The sequence below is a fragment of the Mus musculus genome, chromosome 14 (genome assembly GCF_000001635.26).
Source record: "Mus musculus strain C57BL/6J chromosome 14, GRCm38.p6 C57BL/6J".
NCBI classification, from domain to species: Eukaryota; Metazoa; Chordata; class Mammalia; order Rodentia; family Muridae; genus Mus; species Mus musculus.
Genome location: NC_000080.6, coordinates 31,260,197 through 31,277,466, shown reverse-complemented (window position 1 = coordinate 31,277,466; position 17,270 = coordinate 31,260,197). Strand labels below are relative to the sequence as shown.

Genomic DNA, 17,270 nt, shown 5'->3' with positions numbered 1-17,270 from the left:
GAGGCTGACCTGACTTCTGAAAGCCAGAATTCCTTCCATGCATCTTACACGCGTTCGCGCGACCGGCCAGGAAGAACGCAGCAAACCGGAATCTTCTGCGGCAAAGCTTTATTGCTTACATCTTCAGGAGCCAGAGAGCAAGAGAGCAAGAGCTCTATTGCTTACATCTTTAGGAGCCAGAGCGCAAGAGCGCAAGAGAACAAGAGTGCAAGCGCTTTATTGCTTACATCTTTAGGAGCCAGAGCGCAAGAGAGCAAGAGTGCAAGAGCAAAAGCAAGAGAGAGAATGGCGAAACCCCGTCCCTTTTAAGGATTATCCTCTGCCTAGGACGTGTCACTCCCTGATTGGCTGCAGCCCATCGGCCGAGTTGTCGTCACGGGGAAGGCAGAGCACATGGGGTGGAGAACTACCCTTGGCACATGCGCAGATTATTTGTTTACCACTTAGAACACAGGATGTCAGCGCCATCTTGCAACGGTGAACGTGAGGGCGGCTCCCCACACATGCACAGGGAACAGAACTAGCCATGGTCAGCTCTCTGTCAAAGAGGGCCTGGCAATCAGCATTCCAGTGTCCCAACTACTGAACCTATCTATAGCAAGAGCTGCCACAAAAACAGTGACATGGGATTCCTACAAGGGCCTGCCCAAACACTTCCAAGGTAGAGCTGGCTAGAATCCAAAGAAAGCAGCAAGAGGTGATGGGCCCGAGGCATTTACTGCAGACTTTATGAATAGAGAGAGTTACAGTTGCCTCATGAAACAACATGAGATAAGATATCCTAGTATGTCCACAATAGGGGTTATGGGGGCTGGAGCTTATTAGAGTATAGAGACTTGGCTGGGGAGAGTTAGCATCTGCAGAGGGCTCTCTCAGTATATCGCGTGCCAGACCTGAGCCAACTCAGCTGCAAGCCCACGGGAGAAAATCTGCAACTGGCCAGGTCACAGAGTAGTCAATCACTGACATTTCTGGGTCTGAACAGAGAGAGGTGGGGAGCTGGGAGACCCCTCCATGGAGCAGAGCCTGCCATCCCCCTCCACCCCCATGTGCCCAGCTCCATGGAGCAGAGCCTGCCATTCCCCTCCACCCCCGTGTGCCCAGCTCCATGGAGCAGAGCCTGCCATTCCCCTCCACCCTTGTGTGCCCAGATGATGCAGGTGATCGAGGAGTACATGGAGGACTACAACCAGATCAACACAGCCAAGCTGAGGCTGGTCCTCTTCGTGGACGCCATGAGCCATATCTGCCGCATCAGCCGGACGCTGCGCCAGGCTCTGGGCAATGCGCTCCTGTTGGGTGTGGGTGGTAGTGGCCGCAGCTCCCTCACTCGGCTGGCCTCCCACATGTAAGGGATCGTGGTGGGCAGTGGGTGGCATGCGGCCAACTGTTTATAACAGATGCCTTCCACCATGGTAGAATCCTGGTGTTGCCCCAACATAAACCTACTCGGTCCATGAGATTCTAGAAGAGCTGCCGATGGGATCTGGACCTCAAGAAGAGGCAGCAACAGTACCCTGTGGTGCTATGGGTGGGAGGTTAGAGGAAAACATCTAGAAAGATGCCTAGCAGAGAGACCCAGGGGGCCTGCTTTCAGAATCCAATCATGGAGGGCAGGTGGTGGAAGGGACAGGATTCTAGGCCATAGAAATAGTAGCAAGGAAACAAGAGTGTGGGTGCAGGGCCTGGGGGATCTGCAAGTCCTCCCTGGATAGGACCAAACACCAGGTGGCTAGTGGCGGGGGATGGGGGGGTATGAATAGCCATCACCCATCAGCGCTTGGCTCCAGGCCTCTGGCACACCTTGACTCAAACTCCCGCCTCCAGGGCCGAGTATGAGTGCTTCCAGATTGAGCTGTCCAAGAACTACGGCATGTCTGAGTGGCGTGAAGATGTCAAGAAGGTTCTGCTCAAGGCTGGCCTGCAGAACCTGCCCATCACCTTCCTGTTCTCAGACACTCAGGTGCACCCGCCACAGCAGTGGGCAGGGCTCAGGGTGGGCTGAACACTGAGCATCCCCAAATGGTATCCTATAGGGTGCTCAGTCCTATATGCTCAACTCCCTGTACATCAGGACCGGGTGGGATTATGATGAGGCTGATCACAAGAGGAACCAAACCCAGTCTCTCAAGACTAAGGGGAAACAGAGATCACTACTCATGCTCCAAGGGTAAAGCAGCACTTTGGTACCATAACACACTACTCATAGCTCAATGGCTTCCTACCTTAAGGACCACAAGTAATTTGTTCCCGAGGTATAGGGAACCCATAGCTCCACTTTTGGGGGGCATAAGGCCTCTTTCCAGGTCTCTGAGTAGAAAGGCCACAAGACAAAAAGGACAGCACTTAAACCTGATTGGCACTACAGGTTGTGTCAAGAGCTCCAAGATCATGCCCCAACCCTAGACAAGTTCCCTCCCCTCCTAGACCTGTCCAACCCTTTCATATAGTCAAGAAAGTGAGGTTTCCCCCTAACACAGGCCACATGCCTCTGTCGGTGGCCATGGTTTCTTCCTGAAGTAAAATAAGGCCTGGAGGAAAGCTAGAAAAGAATCAGAAGACTGTATACCACTACCCCAATGCCGGGGCCCTGCCACAGCCCATGGGTTATACTCAGAACCTCCACAATGGGGCAGATCTGAGTGTAAGTCCAGGACTTACGAGGTCAATGGCATGACCTTGGCCTAATTTCTATATGGGGCTATTACAAAGGTCGGGGAAGCTGGGCAGTGGGGGCACACGCCTTTAATCCCAGCACTTGGGAGGTAGAGGCAGGCAATTTCTGAGTTCGAGGCCAGCCTGGTCTACAGAGTGAGTTCCAGGACAGCTAGAACTACACAGAGAAACCCTATCTCGAAAAACCTTTAAAACAAACAAACAAAAACAAAACAAAACAAAAAACAAAGGTCGGGGAAGACTGTTCATGGGACATGATACGTAGGGACTTTCATAAAAGTTTAGCTCCTACCCCTTGTCCTTCTCCAGATCAAGAATGAGTCCTTCCTAGAGGACATTAACAACGTCCTGAACTCAGGTGACATCCCCAACATCTATAGTGCAGATGAGCAAGACCAGATCATCAATACCATGCGGCCCTACATACAGGAGCAGGGCCTGCAGCCTACCAAAGCCAATCTCATGGCTGCCTATACTGGACGTGTGCGCAGCAACATCCACATGGTGCTATGCATGAGGTACAGGGACTTGTCACGGAGCCAGACGGGGGCCTCAGGGATGTGTGTGAGAGGGCGCTTCTGAAATGAAAAGTGGCCCCAGGCCTGACCATCGTGCCATTCAGACGGGACTACCTGGCTGGTTTGGCCTGGCTGCTATGACACAGGGCTATAGACAGGCCCTGAGTGCTGAGTGCCTAAGTCAGTGTTGCTAGACTTCATGTGGGTCCTTCTCTCTCAGTCCCATTGGAGAGGTCTTCCGAGCTCGCCTGAGGCAGTTCCCCTCACTTGTCAACTGCTGTACCATTGACTGGTTTAACGAGTGGCCAGCAGAGGCCCTGAAATCTGTGGCCACCACGTTCCTGAGTGAGATCCCAGAACTGGAATGTTCGGAGGAAGTGATTCAGGGGCTGGTAGGTATCTTGGTAAGAAGCAGTCTCTTGGGGAGAAATGTCTCACTTAATAGAGGCTCAGGATCACTGAAGCCTACCACTGCCAGCAAAGGGTTGCTGAGATGGCATTACCTGATGACCCCTCAGTTCTTCCATGTGCAAAACGAGGCCATGAATCACGTGGTGACCCAGAGTGTGCTACAGATGGTTAGCACCCCCTTCTTCCAAGGGCCCCGACACCTCTTTAAAGATTGCAGATAGGATCAGCCAGGTTTGTCTGGTTCAGTCTCAGAGAGTTGGACCTCTGAGGTCCAAGAGCTAAGATGAAGCCAATGTTTCCCTGGCTTAGACCCAACCTCTGAGGGGACACCATCTTAGGCCTTTCAGAGGGAAGCAGCTCATGGAGCTGTGCCAAGGGCCCTGGACCATGGCTGGGAGACACCTGGGTCCACGGTCAAGGCCAGGTCTGTTCTTGACTAGTATGGGCCTTGGGCTTTTCATCTACATAAAAGGTTGCCTAAGGGCTGGAGAGATGGCTCAGTGGTTAAGAGCACTCACTGCTCTTCCAGAGGTCCTGAGTTCAATTCCCAGCAACCACATGGTGGTTCACAACCATCTATAATGGGATCCGATGTCCTTTTCTGGTGTGTGTCTGAAGACAGCTACAGTGTGCTCATATAAATAAAATAAAATAAATCTTTAAAAATAAGGAGGGGGGTTACCTGGGCCTGGAGGTCATGAGGATCTTAGGAAACTATTTATTTGAGGTAAAATTGTGAAGTGACCCTTTCCTCAGGACCAGGACACGGTGGCTTTGTGGGTACCTGGTACCTGGTCTTTGCTGAAGTGCTACAAGTACCCATGATCTCCACCTCCACAGATTCAGGTTTGCGTATTTATCCACCAGTCAGTGGCCAGCAAATGTGTTGAGTACCTCGCAGAGCTGGCCCGCCACAACTATGTGACCCCCAAGAGCTATTTGGAGCTGCTCAATATTTTCTCCATCCTCATTGGGCAGAAGAAAATGGAACTGAAGACAGCCAAAAACCGCATGAAGAGTGGCCTTGACAAGGTAGGGCTGAGGAAGGCCCGAGGACAGTGGCTAGCTACCTGGGCTGCGTCTCAGCAGTCTTTGATGTCAGGGTGGCCTGGCATTTCAAACTGTACAGCCCAAAGTGCTGAAAAGGGTGACTTCCTTCTCAGTGAAAAAATAAAAATTATCAGTGAAGGGTGAGAGCAAGCAGAGACACCCCCAAGTTCTGAGGGAGTGAGGTGGCCTCCTCTAGAAACCACTGAGCAACCTGGGGGCCACACGGGGACTATTCAGCAGGGCCCTATCCTCAGAACCCTAAGGCCTGGGGTCTCTCTAGTCCCTGTAACACCTGGTTTTTGTTTTGTTTTGTTTTGTTCTGTTTTGTTTTGTTTTGTTTCGTGTTTTGTTTTGTTTTTCTCTGCTCTCAAACTCAGCTGTTGCGCACTTCTGAGGATGTGGCCAAGATGCAGGAGGAGCTGGAGATTATGCGCCCCCTGCTGGAAGAAGCTGCCAAGGACACCATGCTCACCATGGAACAGATCAAGGTTGGGCGGCTCACAGAGAACTCCTGAGCCCACCTCCTGGTCCTATGTGAGGATGCTCAACATCTCAAACAGGGAATGGCTAGCCCCTGGCTTTCACACTTCCGTTCCCTCATTCACTGGGCGGGCGCTCATTTACCTGGCAGGTAACTTAGGCAGGTTAAGCCAGGAGGCACTCCTTTGGCCGGGCATCTATGAAGAGCGAGGCAGATGAGTCCAAAAAGGCCAGGCATTGATGATGTCACAGCTCAGACTGAGCAACAGAACTGGCACAAGCAGGCGTGCAGATGCTGCCCAGAATCAGGGTTTACATCGAGGGTTCGGTCCTCCCAACACAGACCACCATTAGCATGACAGCTTTCTGCCACTATTCAAGGGTCCTGGTCTACCGAGTCAGAGTATTACAAAATGTTCCCTGAAGAAATGGGGAGGTGCATCTTTGCATCGTGCACAGATAGCAACGTGGGCCTGTAGGGCTGGAATGCCCAAACCTGGAAACTCCTAAGCCTTGTTGTGGCCCTGGAGATGTGTGGGAGGATCTCCTAGACTTCCTGGGTCTCAGCAACCTATTGCAACTAAGAGGCCCTTAGAAAAGGTGGAAATCTAAACCCTCAGAAAGAGGGGGGTTGGTATTCCTGCCCTTGCTGCTGGCCACTCACTGGATGCCCTGTTTTCCATCCCCAGGTGGACACAGCCATAGCTGAGGAGACCCGGAAATCAGTGCAGGCAGAGGAGATTAAGGCCAACGAGAAGGCCAACAAGGCCCAAGCTATTGCTGATGATGCTCAGAAGGATCTCGATGAGGCCCTCCCAGCCCTGGATGCAGCCCTGGCCAGCCTTCGAAACCTCAACAAGAATGATGTGACAGAGGTGAGCAGCCAGGCGTCTCCTCACACTCACTGTCATATCCCTTTCTGTGTCCTCTTAGGTCCTAATGGTGTCCCCAGGCCCACCTTGTGCACATCTTTTGGTGACTGTGTACCAACAGGGGGGAACAGAATGAGGGCCAGATCCTCGTTGCTTGTCCCACTTTCCTGGTGCCAAAACCAGGCAGTCCCAACGCCCTAGGTCCTGTGGCAGTGAAGACTTGGTTGGTAGGGCCCACCTTGCCCAAGGGTAGGACTTTCCCCTTCTATACCTCTTGGCATGGCCCATAGGTGCGTGCCATGCAGCGCCCACCCCCAGGAGTGAAGCTGGTCATTGAAGCTGTGTGCATCATGAAGGGCATCAAGCCCAAGAAGGTACCAGGAGAGAAGCCAGGCTCCAAAGTGGATGACTACTGGGAGCCAGGCAAGGGGTTGCTGCAAGACCCAGGCCGCTTCCTTGAAAGCCTCTTCAAGTTTGACAAGGTGACCACACTAAGCACCTGGGCAAGCCAGGGGGTGGGACACAGCAGAACGGTGTGAGCTGGCAAAGTACCCATCAGCAGTGTCTGCAGGTGTCATGCTCTCTGTTCTGCCACTGCCTTGCCCTGCCAGCAGTTGGGGCACACATGCCCCTGGTGGGGACATAGAGCTGTCCGGGGTCACTGGACATGGAGTCTACCCAAGGAGCTGTCAGGTGGGATGACAACATCCCCTCCCCCAACAGAAGTCCACCGAGGATACTGGAAGCAGGGCAGGTTCCTGTGCCTACAGGATATCACCCACAGTCACTCCAAGGCTCCACAGCTTGGAGATGTCTTCCCGTCCTAGTCAAGAGGTTCACCCGCTGCTCTGTATTATCTCCCTGCCTGGGGAGCCTCTGCTTCTGCTGGCTGCCTCTAGGGTCTCTGGATGTCTATCCATTTGAGATTTTCAGTCCATGGGGATCTATCTGCCCTCTTGGACTGTGCCATGGTTAGGTCAGCCTGGAGGCCAAGAACCCCTTCAGGGAAACCCTTCTCCAGTCCAGAAATTCACTGAGTGCCTGGCCTACATGAACAGGACCAGAGACACCCTTCTTAGAGAGGCATCTAGTCCAGGATGGCTCACAGCCTAAGCTCTGTTTTCCTGGGCTTGCCTTAGCCCCGGCCTCTGAGAGCTGGCTGGCAGTACAGGAACCCCAGGCCCATCACCAACAGTGGTTGGACTCAGGCGGGACAGAGCATGAGTGCGAGAGACAGGCTCTGAGCTGTCCCTCTTAGGAAGCAGTGTCCTGAGCTCAGTGATTTCTGCCTCAGGACAACATTGGGGAGGCAGTTATCAAAGCCATCCAGCCATATATCGACAATGAGGAGTTCCAGCCAGCTGCCATTGCCAAGGTGTCCAAAGCCTGCACATCTATCTGCCAGTGGGTGCGCGCCATGCACAAGTACCATTTTGTAGCCAAGGCGGTGGAGCCCAAACGGGTGAGGACTGTACAGAGCTGGTGGGGACTGGCTCCCCTACCCAGGAACTGGCTATGAGCTGGCTCTCTTTCTGTCTGCAGCAAGCCTTGCGAGAAGCCCAGGATGACCTGGAAGTGACCCAGCGGATACTAGAAGAGGCGAAGCACCACCTGCACGAAGTGGAAGATGGCATCGCCACAATGCAGGCCAAGTATCGAGAGTGTGTGGCCAAGAAGGAGGAGCTGGAGATGAAGTGTGAGCAGTGTGAACAGCGCCTGGGCAGAGCTGACAAGGTGCGCGCCCCTCCTCCACAGCCCGCGGGCAGGCGGGCGGCCGGGACCACCGGGAAGAGAGGCGGGCCCACTGGGAAGAGGAGGACTCTGTGGTGCGGAACAAGTATGAGTTGGCTCTCCCCGCCCCCTTTCTAGCAACCTATGGGTGGGGTCACAGTGGGCGGAGATAGTCCCAGGCCCCAGCCCAGCCTCCCAGAGCCCACTCCACAAGACTGCTTCTACAGCTCATCAACGGGCTAGCCGACGAAAAGGTTCGCTGGCAGGAGACCGTGGAGAATCTGGAGAACATGCTTGACAACATCTTTGGCGATGTGCTGGTGGCTGCCGGCTTTGTGGCCTACCTGGGCCCCTTCACGGTAAAGAATCCCCCGCTGTACCCCTGACCAGCTTTATCCCACAAAGAGACCCTCCCTTGAGGCCTTACCTCTGCGAGGGCAACTGTGGAGAGGCTCTCCTTCCTTCCCTCACTGTAGCATACAGGTACTGAGCAGGCACACAGCTGTGCACTCGAGCCAGCAGAACCCCAATTGGAAGTAGATAAAGGCTCACACATGTGCGCCCAGGCTAGACAATGCTCTAAAATGCTTCATCGTGTGCCCCCATTTCATCATCAGAGCCATCCTTTGGGAAGACATTGCAGGCATGACTCATTTCATAGTCAAGGGTCCGAGGTTTGTAGGATCCAAGCAGGTCTGAGGTGTCCATAACGCCTGGCTCCTCATCTGAGGTCTGACTTCTGCATGCAGGGTTGTAGCAAGAGGGGAGGAGAATGCTGTGTGCCCAGTGTGGTGGCCTTATGCTTTACATCTCTCCAGGGCCAGTACCGTACAACACTCTATGAGTACTGGGTCAACCAGCTCACAGTTCACCATGTCCCGCATACCTCCAAGCCCACACTGATTACAACACTGGGAAACCCCGTGAAGATCCGCTCTTGGCAGGTAACTGACAGATGTCAGAATGTGCTTCAGACTGGGCCTAGGGCCTCCTGCCTGCTTCCTACCCTCGTTTCCATGGCTACCTCCTCTGGATCCTCCTCCTGCCTGCTTTCTACCCTCGTTTCCATGGATACCTCCTCTGGATCCTCTTGCCTGCTTCCTACCCTCGTTTCCATGGCTACCTCCTCTGGATCCTCCTCCTGCCTGCTTTCTACCCTCCTTTCTTTCCATGGATACCTCCTTTGGATTCCCCTGGGTATAGCAAGAGGGTGGTGAGTAGATAAAGAAGCAAGAACTAGGCCAGGTATGGCATAGATGTAGCTGTAGGGAGAGGTTTCAAGTCAGGTCTAAGCAAGGCCCCAAAGGCAAAGAGAGAGGCCACAAGTGGGCAAATATAAAGAGCCAATGGGATTTGGGCACCCTGAAGGTGATATCACTAAGCAAGGATACAGAAGCCACGTGGACGAAAAGGCCCAGCAAAGGAGAGCATTAGGAGACCCTCCAACAGCAGAAGAGAATCCTGGAGACACATCCTTGTCCACACTGCCATCTCTATCCCTCATACTGCCCCCATCCAAAGCATACAACAAGGAGAAATCTACAGCCAAACCGAGTTAGGAGGAGCTAATGTCCAGCCAGCTGTGCTCATACAAGAACCCTGAGTGAGCATGGCTTCCCACAGATTGCTGGCCTCCCCAATGACACTCTGTCAGTGGAGAACGGGGTCATCAATCAGTTCTCGCAGCGCTGGACCCACTTCATTGACCCCCAGGGTCAGGCTAACAAATGGATCAAGAACATGGTAAGCAGACCTACCTACCAGCTCTGCCTCCTCAGACAGGCTCGGATGTCTTTCCCAGTGCTCGGGGAAGCAACTGAGCCTTGGGCCTATTCTAAGCTCCTGTCACCCCCACCTTCCCCTGCAGGAGAGGGAAAGTGGGCTGGATGTATTCAAGTTGAGTGACCGTGACTTCCTGCGCAGCATGGAAAATGCTATCCGCTTTGGCAAGCCATGCCTTCTAGAAAATGTGGGTGAGGAGCTGGATCCGGCACTGGAGCCTGTGCTGCTTAAGCAGGTAGGCCTGCCGAGGAGAGGGACGCGATGGACTGCAGGCCTGGACAAAGAGCTGTCCACACTCCAACCGCAGTGCTGGCCCATTTGCCTACTACAGACGTACAAGCAGCAAGGGAACATAGTCCTGAAGCTGGGAGACACAGTGATCCCTTACCATGAGGACTTCAGGATGTACATTACCACCAAGCTGCCCAATCCTCACTACTCACCAGAGATCTCCACCAAACTCACCCTCATCAACTTCACACTGTCACCCAGGTGAGAGCCTCCACCCGAGAGAACACAAGCATCAGCTTTCCCTTCCTGACAGCTGTCCCTTGGCCATCCCCTAAGCTACCAAAATCGAGAAGTCTGTCTTTCCTGTTGAGTGACCCCCTTAACTTCCTCCCAGGTACTCTGGCATCTCAGGACTTTCCAGACCCTCCACTGGCTCCTCTTACTTATTAGTTTCATTTCCACCTAAAAGTATCCCTCTACACATACACACACACACACACACACACACACACACACACACACACACACACTGCTTGCTATATACTAAATTCTTCATTGGAGTAGCTACAACCAGTGGGAGGAAAACCAGACACTCTTAAGCCTTATTTTACTTGATCAAATTCAGTCCCCTTTTCTAGTGAAGACTCTAACTGGCCAGCCCCTGCTACCCAAGGTCTCACTGAGAACCACTGGTTTGAAAGCAACCCTGCATCAGTCCCACAGATTGAGGCTCGGCCTCCGGGGCTGACATTGGCAATGGTGCTGGGCTCTTGATAGGTAAGTGTGGGCTTAACACCGATCCCTGGAGTTCCCCCGGTGTTATAAACATGATGTCCTCTACCCCTGGTAGTGGCCTGGAGGACCAGCTACTGGGCCAGGTAGTGGCTGAGGAACGACCTGACCTGGAAGAGGCCAAGAACCAGCTGATTGTCAGTAATGCCAAGATGCGCCAGGAGCTGAAGGACATTGAGGACCAGATACTGTACCGCCTCAGTTCCTCCGAGGGCAACCCTGTCGATGACATGGAGCTCATCAAGGTGCTCGAGGCTTCCAAGATGAAGGCTGCTGAGATCCAGGTGGGGAAGTGCCTTCCTATCAGCTTACCCTCCTTCCCATCTGCCCCAGTCCTGCCCCAGTGTACCTTTACCTTCTGCTCTCTGCAGCCTCCCTGGCCCTAACACCTTTCCTATCGTCCCCCTCCCCAGGCTAAGGTCAGGATTGCCGAGCAGACAGAGAAGGACATTGACCTCACACGCATGGAGTACATACCCGTGGCTGTCCGCACCCAGATCCTCTTCTTCTGTGTGTCGGACCTGGCCAACGTGGACCCCATGTACCAGTACTCTCTCGAGTGGTTCCTCAACATCTTCCTCTCGGGCATCGCCAACTCAGAGAGGGCAGGTAGCTCTAGCACACTGAGGTGGATGGAATGTTTACGAGCACATTTCTCTGAGCCCTCATCTCCCTTCACCTTTACATCATACACTCATGCATAATACCTCAGAGCATACCACCTCTCATCCCTACCCTACTTAGAGCTGCTTATTGGAAACACTAGCTGTCCAGGGAGATGCACAGACTACCCTGGTAGCTACTAGGAAGACTTTGGAACCTGGGCTAGGCCCTGAGACTCTCTCCCTTCTCCCATTTCCCCATTCTCTGCCACCACTTCTTCTACCCTGTAGACAACCTGAAGAAGCGCATCGTCAACATCAACCGCTACCTGACCTTCAGCCTCTATAGCAACGTCTGCCGCAGCCTCTTTGAGAAGCACAAGCTGATGTTCGCCTTCCTGCTGTGTGTCCGTATTATGATGAATGAGGGCAAGATCAACCAGGTGCAGGAACAGGCAGATGGCTCAGGGACTGTTTGTCTGAGGGGGTCACCCTGTCGTGGGCCTGAGGGCAAAGGATAGGTATAAAGGAAAAGCCAAGCAAAAGAGCATAACCCAGTTAAAAGGAACAGAGGTCTTTGGAAACATAATTCTTGCTTAAACACAACAGGGAACTCTAGATTAATATGGGCCAACTGATGCTATGAATGCAAGTCTTCTCAGAGCCTTAAAGGTGCTACTGAGCAGAGAGATTGTCCCCAGGGACAAACTGTCCTGAGCCTCCCATACTTGTCTAGTCGGGAGCATCTGTGACCCTCATATCCAAGAAAGGGCAGAGCAGTGGACACTAAGAGTAATTCAGTTTCTCTGGGTAAGGTGCTGGCTACAAGGAGTGGGCACCAACTCAGTCTGTACTCTACTAGGCTGAGTGGCGCTATCTCTTGTCTGGAGGCTCCATCCAGACCATGTTTGAGAACCCTGCACCACAGTGGCTATCAGACCGGGCCTGGCGAGACATCTTGGCACTTTCAAACCTGCCAACTTTTGCCACCTTCTCTAATGACTTCGTGATGTACCTCTCAGAATTCCAGGCCATCTTTGACAGTGCTGAGCCTCACAGGTGGGCTGGATCCCATGGTATGCTACCAGGAACATAGGAGAAGACCTCAGAAATGGGAACAATTACCTAGGGTTGCCCTGCATCTATGACCACATCTCCCTGTGCTTCTAGCCCTATTCTCTTGGAAACCCCCATACATCTGGCAAAGTCCATGGGCCAGTGGTTTCCTGTAGGCAGGCTCTGAGGGATAGGTGGGCTTTATTGCAGGGAGCTCTTGCCTGGCATCTGGAACGCATACCTGGACGAGTTCCAGAAACTGCTTATTCTCCGTTGCCTGCGTGGGGATAAAGTCACTAATGCCATGCAGGACTTTGTGGCCACCCACCTGGAACCCCGCTTCATTGAGCCCCAGGCAAGTGCTGGTCCCTAGGCAGAGCTGGTACCCTGAGTCTTAAGAGTATGGCTGCTTTGGGAACTGCCTTCCAGCCCTGTCCAGGCTAGAACTCTTGGAACACAGGTGGCCTAGGACCTTGAAGAGCCTTCTGGAACTGCTCCAAAAACCTCAGGAATCCCTTCCCTTGCCCTGAGCCCTGCCTCTCACCAGCCTCGTGTGGTCTCAGCATCTCTCCCTATCCTTCCAGACAGCCAATCTGTCTGCAGTGTTCAAAGAGTCCAACTCCACAACGCCCCTCATCTTCGTGCTGTCACCTGGTACTGACCCTGCTGCTGACCTCTATAAATTTGCAGAAGAAATGAAGTTTTCCAAGAAGTTCTCTGCCATCTCCTTGGGACAGGGTCAGGTAAGGGTAAGGCAAGGAAGGATTAGGCTAGGGAAGATGAGCGGCAGTCTCCTACTCAATGTCCTTGTCCCCACAGGGCCCTCGGGCAGAAGCCATGATGCGCAACTCCATAGAGAGGGGCAAGTGGGTCTTCTTTCAGAACTGCCACTTGGCACCAAGCTGGATGCCAGCCCTGGAGCGTCTCATCGAGCATATCAATCCTGACAAGGTGTGCCGTGATGCCTGTCCACCAAGCACGCAGCCCAGACCCAGACGCAAAGCATGTACACCGTGATGCAACTAGATTGTTCTGGATAATTAATTAGTTTTGCTCCTCTGCATTGCTGAGTCTCAGAGGGTTGGTGGCTTCCCAGGGCTACCCAGCGGTGTCAGAGGGGCCCTAGGACTTGATAAGGCCTGACCTTAGCCAGTAGTCTGAATAGCCTTATATCCTAACCAACTCAAGGAAGGAGTAAGTCAGAGCATGAGTTTGAGTCCTAGATCTTTGTGCTGTGGTCATCAGGTTCATCGCGACTTCCGCTTGTGGCTCACCAGCCTGCCCAGCAACAAGTTCCCAGTATCCATCCTACAGAATGGCTCCAAAATGACTATCGAGCCACCACGTGGCGTCAAAGCCAATCTGTTGAAGTCCTACAACAGCCTCAGTGATGACTTCCTCCACTCCTGTCAAAAGGTAAGGCATCAGCTAGAGAGATGATGGTTCAGTGGCTGAGAGCACTGGTGGTTCTTCCAGATGGACCCAAGTTCAATTCCCACATCCACACCCGGCAGCTCACAATGGCCTGAAATCCCAGCTCCACAGGGATCTGACCCCTCTGGCCTCTGTGAGCAACAGCACCCACGTGCACATATAATTAAAAATCGTTTTTAAAGGTGAGACACAATTCTAAGCACTTACCTCCCTGTCCCAGCACTTCCTCTTATGACCTTGTCTCTACCCTTTCTCTTATGACTCTGTCCCTTTCTGTCCTGCAGGTAGTGGAGTTCAAGTCCCTGCTGCTATCTCTGTGTTTGTTTCATGGAAATGCACTTGAACGCCGTAAATTTGGGCCCCTGGGTTTCAACATCCCCTATGAGTTCACAGATGGAGACCTGCGCATCTGCATTAGCCAGCTCAAGATGTTCCTGGATGAATATGAGGACATCCCCTATAAGGTAGGCAAGGGGCAGGCTCAGTGCCACTGACTTGGGCACCTATAATAGGGACCATTGTCCACTCACCCATAGGTTCTCAAGTATACAGCTGGAGAGATCAACTATGGTGGCCGTGTCACCGATGACTGGGACCGCCGTTGTGTCATGAACATACTAGAAGACTTCTACAACCCTGCTGTGCTCTCTTCTGAGCACAGCTACAGTAACTCTGGCATCTACCACCAGATCCCACCCACCTATGACCTCAATGTGAGTCTGCAGGAAGGGGCCTGCCAGAGGAGTTCCTGGGGTCCCATGGAACCTTAATACAGGAGGAAGCAGGAGAAAGAGGTACAGCTCTGTCTTCCAGGGCACCAAATGAAAAACCCATCCCACAGTAAGGAACACAGTCAGTCAGTCAATCCAGAGGAGAGCAGGTTCTGTGGGGAAAGATGAATGAACCCCGCCTCACCAATTCCAAGTATCACACAGTGTGGTGGGAATGCAGAATATGGGGGCAGCACTCCCGAAGGACATGCTTCTAGGGTGTTAGGGGAAGCATCCTCAGCTGTGGCTAGGTTGGGTGAGTACCACATTGGGGACAAGAGGGAGCATGTTAGGTTTGAGCAGCTACAGGGTAAGATGGCAGGAAAGGGCTGAGAAAGGCAAGAGCCATGATTTACAGCATCAGAGACCGTTTCAGTTCCCGAAGCAACCGTAAAATGAACTAGGAAGGGTAATGGTGAGTCTGAAGGCTAGGGCAGAGCAGGCCGAGGCCTTCCATTCCAGCCTTCTTGTTTCCTAGGGATACCTCTCCTACATCAAGAGCCTTCCTCTCAATGACATGCCTGAGATTTTCGGTCTGCATGACAACGCCAACATCACCTTTGCCCAGAATGAGACGTTTGCCTTATTTAATGCCATTCTCCAGCTGCAGCCCAAATCCTCTTCTATGGGCGGCCAGAGCCGGGAGGAGGTGGGTAGTGGTAAAGGGCCAAGGTCTGAACAAAGCCAGGCTGCCCTGTCCTGCCTGCACCTGGGACTAGAATCTTGCCATTGCTAAGAGTAGCCAGCTTTGTCCCCTCATGTCCCTTTGCCCGTGCAGTTGGTAGAAGATGTGGCTGAGAATATTCTGCTCCAGGTTCCCGGGCCTATTGAATTGCAAGAGGTGACAAAAAAGTTCCCTGTGCTGTACGAGGAGTCAATGAACACAGTGCTGGTACAAGAGGTCATTAGGTAATTTCTTGCCACGCCTAGGCAAACTGAGTCAGGGGCCACTGCTATAGAGAAACAGCGGGTGTTACTATTAGCCAGCTGTTGTGCTAAGTGCTAAACATCTGTCCTCTAATTCATCTGTTTATTATCATTTTATAGATGAATAAACTGAGGCCCCCAAGAACATTGGCTGTCTTAAGTCACAGATTTGTTAAGGGCCAGGGCTGGTACTGTACCCAGTTCTGCACTTAAGCTTCTGCGTTCTATCACTGTCTGTGGTCTCAAATGGAGAGCCAACCCCAGCCCACTAACACCCTGCCACTGACCCCACAGGTACAACAAGCTCCTAGAGGTGATCACACAGACCCTTAGTGACATGCTCAAGGCAATTAAGGGGCTAGTGGTAATGTCCTTGGAGCTCGAGCTGATGTCCATCAGCCTGTACAACAACACTGTGCCTGAGCTCTGGAAAAGCAAGGCCTACCCATCCCTCAAGCCACTGGCTTCATGGATCATGGACCTGCTGCTGCGCCTGGACTTCATGCATTCCTGGATCAACGATGGCATCCCGCCTGTCTTCTGGATCAGTGGCTTCTTCTTCCCTCAGGCTTTCCTGACAGGCACTCTACAGAACTTTGCCCGAAAGTTCGTCATCTCTATCGACACCATCACCTTTGATTTCAAGGTCTGAAGTGGGGAGGGGCTTTAAGGTTGGAGTCATCCTGAGTAGGAGGTGAAAAGATCCAGGCCAATAGTCAGAGGGACAGGGCAGACTATAGGTCACAGATTATAGCAGATAGGTGATGGGCAGGCGACAGCTTTAGGGAGAGAGATCCACCTCCTGATACAAATCCCAATCTTGTTTCCAATGTGGGTCTGTGTGCCCACCACAGGTGTTGCCCGAGGCGTCATCAGAAATTAAGGAAAGGCCCCAGACAGGGTGCTATATCCATGGACTGTTCCTGGAAGGTGCTCGCTGGGACTCCATGAATTTCCAGCTGGCTGAGTCACGGCCCAAAGAGCTGTATACCGAGATGGCTGTTATCTGGCTCTTGCCAGAAGCTAACCGAAAGGTCCAGAACCAGGACTTCTACCTGTGCCCCATCTACAAGACTCTGACCCGTGCTGGTAAGGCTTACCAAGGCGGAGAATCTTCATTACAGGTGGATCTCTAGAAAGTTTACACGAACCCAGGTTAGCTGTCCAGGAAGGCTGGTAGAGGTTTGAGCCAGTCCAAAGCCCAATGCAGCAAGGTAGTATTTGGAGGTTCAGTTCCCAGCCTGCTTGCCCTCCTTAGTCATCTACTGTACATCCTACAAGCCTATAGGCCCCATCTTTCACCAGGGGCTCAGAACAGAGGCCAAAAGCAGGGACGAGGCAGTGCTGGGCTCAACAAGGAATGAGATGGGTGCTAGCACCTCCCTTTCAGTCACAGCACCATAACTAGGCAGGCCTGAGCCTTCATCAGATCCAGCCACAATGGGGCCCGACTGTGGGGCTAGGATCCCTCCCTAGCCCCAACCCAGGTCTATCAAACTCACTGTACATGTTCCTGTCCCTAACTAACCCAGCCCTTCTCTGTGATAAGAGTATAACCTAAACTTCCCCCTTTCTTGTCTGTTTCAGGAACATTATCAACTACAGGCCACTCAACCAACTACGTCATTGCTGTGGAGATCCCCAGCAACCAGCCTCAGCGACACTGGATAAAGCGTGGTGTAGCTCTCATCTGTGCCCTGGATTACTAGACCCAGATAGAAGGGCAAGGGCCATTAAAAGTTCTCCAGTAAGTCCTGTTGTACCGTGGCTAAGTACTTGAGGCCTCCTCACCTATAGGGCCACTGTAGAGGAAAGGGGCTAGAGCATTCTCAGCAGAGAATAGTAAGGTAGAGAGAAGCAGAGACAGCTCTGGCCTGCGGTACCTGCCCAAATGCCATAAGGGATGAGACATACACCCTCTCAGATCCTAGAAACTCT

General features: G+C 52.7%; 1 protein-coding gene and 1 long non-coding RNA gene across 9 annotated transcripts in view; one reads left to right on the top strand and one right to left on the bottom strand.

The window, feature by feature from the left end:
- Gm35823 overlaps positions 1-9,546 on the bottom strand; it is a 53,021-nt gene extending 43,475 nt beyond the window's left edge. For 2 of the 5 annotated variants that reach the window (XR_383327.2, XR_003951219.1), the window contains exon 1: positions 8,166-8,558. This is a non-coding gene — a long non-coding RNA (predicted gene, 35823). Of the gene's footprint in view, positions 1-8,165; positions 9,366-9,495 lie in introns of those variants that run through there. The other 3 variants (XR_001781209.2, XR_874493.2, XR_003951220.1) reach the window with 3 other exon arrangements.
- The window catches only part of Dnah1 (dynein, axonemal, heavy chain 1), a 65,517-nt gene extending 48,425 nt beyond the window's left edge, over positions 1-17,092 (top strand). For 2 of the 4 annotated variants that reach the window (XM_017315799.2, NM_001033668.1), the window contains exons 49-78: positions 1,152-1,348; positions 1,828-1,963; positions 2,986-3,194; positions 3,415-3,586; positions 4,446-4,637; positions 5,033-5,143; positions 5,825-6,010; positions 6,298-6,489; positions 7,302-7,469; positions 7,550-7,741; positions 7,966-8,097; positions 8,557-8,682; positions 9,362-9,481; positions 9,606-9,755; positions 9,852-10,012; positions 10,602-10,827; positions 10,957-11,152; positions 11,437-11,588; positions 12,008-12,204; positions 12,412-12,556; positions 12,786-12,944; positions 13,021-13,152; positions 13,447-13,617; positions 13,920-14,099; positions 14,172-14,348; positions 14,884-15,054; positions 15,184-15,314; positions 15,627-15,978; positions 16,187-16,421; positions 16,920-17,092. In XM_017315799.2, coding sequence (XP_017171288.1) covers positions 1,152-1,348; positions 1,828-1,963; positions 2,986-3,194; positions 3,415-3,586; positions 4,446-4,637; positions 5,033-5,143; positions 5,825-6,010; positions 6,298-6,489; positions 7,302-7,469; positions 7,550-7,741; positions 7,966-8,097; positions 8,557-8,682; positions 9,362-9,481; positions 9,606-9,755; positions 9,852-10,012; positions 10,602-10,827; positions 10,957-11,152; positions 11,437-11,588; positions 12,008-12,204; positions 12,412-12,556; positions 12,786-12,944; positions 13,021-13,152; positions 13,447-13,617; positions 13,920-14,099; positions 14,172-14,348; positions 14,884-15,054; positions 15,184-15,314; positions 15,627-15,978; positions 16,187-16,421; positions 16,920-17,041 — 5,190 coding nt within the window. In that variant the 3' untranslated portion in view covers positions 17,042-17,092. Of the gene's footprint in view, positions 1-1,151; positions 1,349-1,827; positions 1,964-2,985; positions 3,195-3,414; positions 3,587-4,445; positions 4,638-5,032; positions 5,144-5,824; positions 6,011-6,297; positions 6,490-7,301; positions 7,470-7,549; positions 7,742-7,965; positions 8,098-8,556; positions 8,683-9,361; positions 9,482-9,605; positions 9,756-9,851; positions 10,013-10,601; positions 10,828-10,956; positions 11,153-11,436; positions 11,589-12,007; positions 12,205-12,411; positions 12,557-12,785; positions 12,945-13,020; positions 13,153-13,446; positions 13,618-13,919; positions 14,100-14,171; positions 14,349-14,883; positions 15,055-15,183; positions 15,315-15,626; positions 15,979-16,186; positions 16,422-16,919 lie in introns of those variants that run through there. The other 2 variants (XM_006518426.4, XM_006518427.4) reach the window with 2 other exon arrangements.
- Positions 17,093-17,270: the final 178 nt, after the last annotated feature.